Source organism: Palaemon carinicauda, chromosome 17 (genome assembly GCF_036898095.1).
Source record: "Palaemon carinicauda isolate YSFRI2023 chromosome 17, ASM3689809v2, whole genome shotgun sequence".
NCBI lineage: Eukaryota > Metazoa > Arthropoda > Malacostraca > Decapoda > Palaemonidae > Palaemon > Palaemon carinicauda.
This window is the reverse complement of record NC_090741.1, coordinates 11694522-11704043: the sequence shown is the minus strand read 5'-3', so window position 1 is coordinate 11704043 and position 9522 is coordinate 11694522. Positions and strand designations below refer to the sequence as shown.

The 9522-nt window shown below is 34.6% G+C and overlaps 1 protein-coding gene across 1 annotated transcript in view; it reads right to left on the bottom strand.

Annotated features, from left to right (window-relative positions):
- Nucleotides 1-216: 216 nt before the first annotated feature.
- Nucleotides 217-9522, bottom strand: part of LOC137656217 (uncharacterized) — a 20752-nt gene continuing 11446 nt past the window's right edge. Inside the window, exon 3 of the mRNA XM_068390388.1 lies at nucleotides 217-336. Within this exon, the coding sequence (XP_068246489.1) occupies nucleotides 217-336 (120 nt within the window). The remainder of the gene's footprint in view (nucleotides 337-9522) is intronic.

Sequence of the window (9522 nt, the reverse complement as noted above, 5' to 3'; positions counted from 1 at the left end):
GCACAAACGTATCCGACTGAACCTAAGGTACCAGTAGGCACTTCAAATATTTGTTAGGAAGGTAAGATCCCGGAGAGTTCTTCTGGAAGCCTCATACTCAGCTTCGAAGGGTTTCCCTTGCTGTATCCCTTGACTCCGTAATGTCAGGGATATCTTTTACAAAGCCGTCGGTCAGCAAGGTCAAGTGATTGGAGCGACTCTTCGAGTCCCAGAACCTCAGTGATCCAGATACGATACAGCAGGGGCATAAGACCTGTACATCGTATGCCCACAGAAGTTCTTACTCTTGTGGTTGCAGAACACAACTGTAACTGTACCCTTCGCCATTGGCTCCTCCTGTAAGGGAGAAAAGGGTGAATGAGTACTAGGTTGTTTATATCATTGATATAATGTATGCTTAAAATACGGGTCCTAGTACCTCAGGGATCCAGATACGCTGAGGAAGGGGGCATGAGACCTGTACATCGTAGGCCCACAAAGTTCTTACTCTTGTGGTTGCAGAACACAACTGTATCCTTCACCATTGGCTGCTCATGTAGGGAAGAAAAAGGGCGAAATGAGTACCCAGTTGTTTATATCACTGATATAAATGCACATGCTTAACAATAGTATTACTTACAAATATTTTTAATAGCTTAGGATAGTAAGCTAGAAAAAAGTAGGAAAGACATATCTGTGGCTCCTCTCCAGGCAATTGTTGAGCCCTTCGTCATTATTAATATTTTCAATTTCCTTATTAGGGAAAATACAGAGTGGAATAACTCTCGTACGTAGAGTGGGAGTCAGTGAATATTTACACTAACTCCTCCACTTGCAGAATGTTAATACTGAACGGTAATAATCAGTATCCTGATGATCTAGGATACTTCAGGATCTTGAAGGAATACTCCTCCTCAACATTTTATTCGGTCTCAACAATAGACTGTGAAAGGATACACAGAGTATGTTGGAAAGATTTATACTACTGTATCATTGTATACTGTAGTTTTCTAACTGCTGTATTGTTATACTGCAGGAATACTAGCTACTGTATTCTCATATAATGTAGTTTTACTGGTATACTACTGGGGTTAGGCTAGTGCCTGGTGGCACTAACTGATAGGGAGAGAGAAAGGATGGGAAGGAGGACTCTGTATTATTATAGTCTAGTACAATAATTAGGAGTGTAGGGGGCTACTGCCTTCTACGGCCTTCTTCCCGGAATGGGAATTCTAATGGAAGGGGAGAAATACATTGATTCTAGCTTCCATCCAGCCATAAATTCTGTTGCCGGCTGTACTGCTGGTTACAAAGTTTGTGGATGGCAGTCCAAAAGAGGACTGAAGAATTCTCAACAATATAAGGGGTTTCCCACCGGCAGCTGTTAGGGCTGGCTCAACCTTTCCCGGAGCTCTGCTTCCGTTAGGGAGTTGGTCAAGGCGGTAACCTAACCAGCGTTTGTAGGAACCCGGCCAGTAACTCAGTCAGCCGAGCAGGCGGGGATGATTGTAAAATACCGGCCAAAGGACATCTGTGACGGCTAGGCCTGCACTAAACGACAGAAGGGGGAGGGGAAGGGTCTTATATTTTACAGAGGAGAAAGGTGGCGGCCAATATATCAACTACTTCCGGTTGTAAATCAAGGAATCCTAGCTTCCTATACCGGTGCCGTCATGGGCGGCAGGGGAATAACGATTCCCCTGCCGGTGACATTGCTGAATATAAAACATGTGTTTGAGTCCACAAGGGAGAAAGGAGGTGGCAATTATGCCATCCACTTTCGGTTGTAGACTAGGGAAGCTTAGCTTCCTTTGCCGACAACGTCATAGCCGGCAGAGGAATAACATTGTCGGCTACAAGACAATACACCCTGAGTTAATGTTATACTTTAAAGTCGGGATACTTGCAGCCAAAGAAGATTGACAGTAAAACACTATCCATGTCAAGCCAGAGTTAACTACTCATTGGTGATGACGAAATATAAGGTTGCCGCCTGGGATGGCAGCACTCGGGGGGAAGATGGTTTTATCCTCTTTTCTCTAAAAGAAAAGCGTATTGAATTATACCGATAGTTCTAGGGGATATATATATCCCCAACCGAATTAATAGTAACGATACTAGAGGTTAAACAATGGGATTACCGTTACTAAAGTATACTAAACGGGTTAGGCTAGCCTAACTCGAGTGGGGACCACGGCTATGAGCGATACCACCGAAGCCCTATCGTATACGAAAAAAACGTTATCTTTAGAAGAGGAAATATTATGTGTATAGGTGATCTTGACTAGTATAATTTTGCCTCACTAGCTAAAAATTTCTTTATAGCTATATACCGTGAGCGTCGCACTACTAACTAAATAATTGCATCTATGGCGTGCGACAGCTGTCTCAAAATAGCCGCCTATATAGATGGCAGTGCACCACCTAACACACCTTAATTATGTTAATTTAACTGTGAGAAGGGAGCTATAAAATTATACACATAAAAGATTAAATACTCAGCTTTCCAGAGGATGAAGATGATGGAGGTTGCATGAAAATGTTCCTTGAAAACAGTAACAACGCCGAGAGAAACGTGTGAGGACACCGTGATTAAGTGCCACGTTCAAAGGAATGGTGCGCGGTAGTAGTACAGGGAGGGGGTCCACTGGGTACCTTGATAACGGCTCCCCTTCGTTCGCCACTCTTCCCCCACAAAGTGTAAAATCTATTCGGGGTGAGGATTTCTATGTGTCATATAAAAAAATATGTCCCCTGATATTATGCAATATCCCTAAAGATATATTAAGGAAACTCGTGCCCTGAGTTAGAATTCTGGAGACCTATGGTTAATTCTCTGGTAGTATCACTGTAGCTAAATATCCCTTAGAAAGCTGCCTAAAGGAACCTTCCATCAGGATGACATGGCTAAGCCCCAAAAAACCATTATAACCTATAAAAACTCTATCTGTACCTTCTAATAACAGATTAGGATTGGTTTTAGCTGTTTTCTCAGACATGATTGATACATCAGCTGGTGTGTCAGCTTGCATTACAATTAGTTTACCATTTATAATCACCTCAACCAATACTATGATTATTTGCACCGTTGTTAACACAGTTAATGTAAAAAGCAAAATCAGATTCTGACTTAATATGATTACCATGAAAATCTTTTGTATTATTTTCTTGGCCTATAGTATCAACTGCTGCATTTATTTTCTTTGCGTACTGTTTAGGGAATGGCCCATCTTTCTACAATTTTGCTTTGTCTGTCCTGTAGCATGGCATTTCCTTGCTTTGTATGGAAGGTGATCAGTTATACCACACCTACAACATTTGGTTTTTTTCTGATTTTTCTTTTTATTTGTTTGACTCTGATATTTGTGAACATTAGAGTTTACTATAACTAGGCTTTGACAAATATATTCTCTGATTCTCGTTGTCTTTCAACTTTGACCCTATGTTGCTAACTTTAGAATTTTCCGTTCTATTGCTTGTAGAATTACCTATTGTATTACTTTGCCTATTTGATGTTCTTAAAGCTCTTGTGATTGCAATGGGCAATAACTTGATCTATAATAACATGTTCTAACTCTAGAAATTCACATGAAACAGCTAAATTCCTATGTCTAGTTCCAAATGCATCTAGGCTTTCATTATCTTTCTGATATGCCTGTGCTGTAAATTGATACCTTTCGAAACATTTATTGACCTGCTGGCCAAATATGTGGTAAGAGCCTTAAACGCAGCTTCATTAGTGTTATCAGTGGGTTGTAGTGTCTTCATCACCCCCCGTACTTCTCTACCGGCCATGTACAGTAATAATTCAAGATATCTTTCATACTACCTAATGCTTCTAAATATATCTTGAATTCCTCACACCACTGTTTCCATCGTATTTCAATAGATTTGGGGTCACCAGCATTGCTAAATCTCTTGGGATCCTCAATATCCAGAGGCATTTTGACTTTTTGCCTGAATTAAGTTAGGCATATGAAATCTAACTTGAAACTTCCACAACGAAGTTAATTCTAACCTAATTCCTATGTAGTTTATTGCACTTTTTGTGTGTTTGTGAAACCAACTTTAGTAGTTCTGCACCTTGTGATGCTTCATGTAAAACTAAATCTTACTTACATTAAATAATTATCTTTGAACCTATGACTCTGGTAACAAATTTTAATCTTAACATACTAATGTATAATGTTTGCTTCTCTTTTGACATCGAACTGGAATCTAGACTTATTGGGCTGAAATACTGCTGCAAACAGCTCTTCTTCTGCTGGTGCTTCTCTGCATGGGTACCTTTTTAACTATCAGGAAATATAGTGGTTATTATCAATGTGGTTGAATAGTTACTGTCCTCAAACATATGTGGAATAAAAATAGTTCATCAGTTGAGAGTGAATCCTTTTATCCTGTTTGCATGTCTTCGAATCTTCTGAGTGGGATATAAATATAGGCTACTTATTGATATATGTTTAATTTGGTTTAGGCTTAAGCCTCTGATGCACATTAGTTCACTTGTGACTCTCCAGTGAGAATATGTAAACGAAACTCGTACTAAAAAAGTACAAAATTATCAAAAGATCATCACTCTTAAAAAGACTGGATCCTCCTGCATTACAAAAGTAAAAATCACATTGAGACAATTAATAGATGATCAAATCCTTTATAACATACACTACTACACTTATAAATTATGTTGAAACATGTTCTATTAATGTAATACTGTGCAACATTACTCTTAATACCTCATGCAGTAATACAGTACGAAATACACAAACACAAACCCTATCACAACATTAATGTATCATTACTCAGAAAGGAATATATATATATATATATATATATATATATATACATATATATATATATATATATATATATATATATATATATATATATATATATATATATATATTAGTGTATGACACCCGTCAAAAATGACGACTAAATATCTTAACAGATATGCACACACACTGACAAGCCCACACAGATTTGTGGGTAATTGTGTTTTACCGAGGGCACATCCCTTGGTACCACCTCGCACCAGAAAATGACTTTTTCTCTTTTGCTTCCCATACGTGTCGGATAGGAGGAGACCTAGCAGTTTTATGTCTGGCAATGCACCTAAAGTGACCGAAAAGAATATATATATATATATATATATATATATATATATATATATATATATATATATATATATATATATATACATATATATATATATATATATATATATATATATATATATTTATATATATATATACATATATATATATATATATATATATATATATATATATATATATTTATATATATATACATATATATATATATATATATATATATATATATATATATATATATATATATATATATATATATATATATACAGAGAGAGAGAGAGAGAGAGAGAGAGAGAGAGAGAGAGAGAGTGTGTTTGTGTGTGATATCAAAAGATTTTATACGAATATTCCTGATAAATTCATAACATACTTACATTTGTATTTGTACCAAACATATGAAATTAATTTGGGAGAGAGAAATTTCAGAATATTGTTGTTTGTTGTAGACATTAAATTAGAACGTTATTATTATTATTATTATTATTATTATTATTATTATTATTATTATTTAATGAGCATTTATCATTCTTTCTGTTCCTAACTTACACAATAGTAACTGCAAATATATCCTAATAAAAAATAATTCTTAGTGTGTACAATTTTGTATCAACTGGTTCCAGCTATGGGGATTGTTGTTTATTTAAACCTTGCTACACTTTAAGAAATGCACGTTACTCCTGATTATGCCCCGTTTGTAGTGAAAGTTCAACATGAACATTCAACAAAACCAAAAAATCTTTATGGTTCCAGATATCTGGTTTTGTTGAATGTTGTATTAAAATAATGAATGAAACATATACTGTGGCATAAAAATTCCATATAAGTCACTGACAATGATTTAAAAGAGGAAATTTGCCATATCGAAAAAAATAAAAAATAAATTATTAATCGTGCTCAGTTTTCTCACATAAAAATGCAATATATTTTCAATTTGCAGTTAAATTTACTCATAGCTTTCAAAGCCATACACGATACCCAGTTTGAAGCAACTGTCCGTTTTAACAGTAAAACAAAAGTAGGTCTATAAATACTCCTAAATTTGCTATTCATTGTACCACAACTGAATTCATAGCAAAATGGAATACGTAAATCTCCAATTATGATTTTGAATAGATACCAAAAATAGTGCTTCAAACGGAGTTTAAATTGTATGTCAATTTTGATGTCCCTAAATCAGTTGGGCGGCTATTTCATATCAATTTTGGTGAGTTTCGTATCACTTACAACGTTGCTTTATTGAAATGAAAATATAATACTCGTCGATTTTGAAACAAGATTCGTGGGTAGATCTCCAAATATAAAGCATTAGACCTAGTTTGAGAGAAAAATTTAATTTGACTCCTCCATAACTGATAAGCTTTTGCATAAATTTGCATTCATAGTTACAAATTGCATATCAAGAAATTCATGGAGTATTTAGATTGTATTTCAAGAAGCTATAAGAGTTTTTAAATTGTATTTCAAGAAATTCGTGGAATATTTAGAGATTTTGAATCAGATTCATGGTTAGCAATTGAAAATTGTGACAATAGTCGATGTAAGAAATGCTTGACTAAATAGAGTGTATATTAAAGCTTTTTGCTACCATTTCCTTTATTTTTTTCCTCCTGAGGAATCGTTTTACAAATAGATGTACTTATTCACCATTCCTCCTTTATGCTACAATAATCTGAAGAGAAAGTGAAAAAGCCAGGATAGAAATTCATGTAATAACTCAGGTAAGTATATAAACACACACACACACACACACACACACACATATATATATATATATATATATATATATATATATATATATATATATATATATATATATATATATATATATATATATATATATATATACCATCATCTCCTACGACTATTGATGCGAAGGATAGATGTCACCAATCGTCTCTTTCATGAACTTCTATTTCAACACTTCTCCAATCATCATATCCCAATTAACGCTTCATAGTTCTCAGCCATATAGGCCTGGGTCTTCCAACTACTCTGGTGCCTTTTGGAACCCTGTTAAATGCTTGGTGAACTAATCTCTTGCAGGGTTTGCGAAGACCATGCCCAAACCAACTCACCATGATCTCATCCACAGATGGCACTCGAGTACTCTCTCTTATAGCTTCATTTCTAATCCTATCCTGCTATTCAACCCCCAATATTCTTCTGGGTGCTTTGTTCTCAAATCAGCTAAATCTGTTGGTGATTGTTTCATTGTTATACCACAACTCATGTCCATAGAGTAACACAGATCTCACTAAACTCAAATATAGTCTGATTATTATATGTAAGACCAGACTATTTAATTTCCAAATTTCACTTAACCTAGCCATTTCTCTCGTTTGCTTTTATCAGTCGAATTCTAATGACCCTGAATTGGAGATCATACTTCCTAAACAACTAAATGATTCTACCTCAATAATTTTTTCTTGTTCTAATGATATTTCATCTTCCATTACACATTCCGTTCTCGTCATCTTTGTCTTTCTTCTTGAGCTCAACCTACATTAATATTCCATGCATTCTGGTAAGCGAGAATTGCAAATCCTTTGGTATTTTGCTAATAAGGACAGCATCATCTGCATAGTCCAGGTCAGTTAATTTCGTGCGCGGAGAGAGTGTCGAAAGACAGAGTGTCGAAGGACAGAGCATCGAAGGACAAAGTGTCGAATGGACAAAACGTCGAACAGACAATGTGTCGAACAGACAATGTGTCGAAATTATAAAAATGATAATTGATAAAAAGAGAGAGAATACAGTATCCATTTAACTAACGACCTAATTAACCTTTAACTATATAATAATGTTTACATTGGTATATCCTTACATATAACTATATAACAATGATAAAATATAAATGATAAAAAGAGAAAGAATACAGTATCCATTTAACTAACGACCTAATTAACCTTTAACTATATAATAATGATTACATTGGTATATCCTTACATATAACTATATAACAATGTTTACAATGATATATCCTTACATATAACAATTCTTACATTGTTATATTCTTACATGCATATTCTAGAGAGAGATAGAGAGAATATATATACGGTATTCAGTCTGTTAGAGATTTCTCACCAGTTAACTTCCTTCGAGGTTTAAGTTTCAATTTAAATTTCCATTCTACCTAACCTATAATAATGGAGATAATCAAGACTCAATAAGTTAATAGAGTCTTTTGATGATGAAACCGATGAAACATTAGGGGAATTTTTACAATATTTTGAAGTTACATGGCTTGGAATCGTCCAGAGGGGAAGAAGAAGAAAGCCATTATATGAAATTGACTTATGGTCAGTTCACGAGAGAGTTGCAAAAGATTTGCCTAGAACCAATAACTCCGTTGAAGGGTGGCATAATGCTTTTCATAGAAGAGTGAAGATTTGCCACCCAACAGAGGACAAACTTTTACGAAAACTTCGTATGGAGCAGGCCAGCACTGAAATGATTCTAGGACAAATTCAACAAGGCCGTGATGTAAAAAGAAAATACAAGAAATATGCTCTCCTTAACCTAAGACTAAAAAGTATTTTTGATACATATGACGTCAATGATGGGTTACAATATCTTCGAGCCATCGCTCACAATCTTTAAATAAATATTGTTACAAGTTTTTTTAATACATTAATACATTTGTATTTTCATATTTTATGTCTTCTCATAAATAAATTTTTATTGCTTATATTGATGTATGATGTATATTTATGATCCTATATCCATTTTATTTTTTTAAAAACGCTGAATGACCTTGTAATCCCAGTGCTTGGCGTAAGCCTAAATTGAATAATCAACTCAAAAAACATTTATAACTCCTTGTAACTCTCTATCTTCTGAATGACCTTGAAGTCCCATTGCTTGACGTAAGCCTAAAATCAATAATCAAATCCAATCTATCTCTCTCTCTTTTCAACTTTTGTCCATTCTACACTTTGTCCATTCGACACTTTGTCCATTCTACACTTTGTCCATTCGACACTTTGTCCTTCGACGCTCTGTCCTTCGACACTCTGCCTTTCGACACTCTGTCCTAATACCGTTAATTTCCTATTACAAATCCGGTCCAATCCTTCTCTATACCAATTCAGTCCAATCCTTCTCTATCATTTCCAACTGTTGTAAGCATTACAAAATCCAAGACGAGGATAAACAACATAGGTGACAACATATTCCCTTGGGGTACTCTACTCTCCAATGGAAATTCATTTGACAGGACTTCACTAACTTTAACTTTACACTTGCTATGATCATGAACAGACTATACGGTATATATATATATATATATATATATATATATATATATATATATATATATATATATATATATATATATATATATATATATATATATATATATATGTATGTATAAAAGAAGATTTAAATAATAATGCAGGACTCTCCACAGAATTGACTGTTGCACATTATC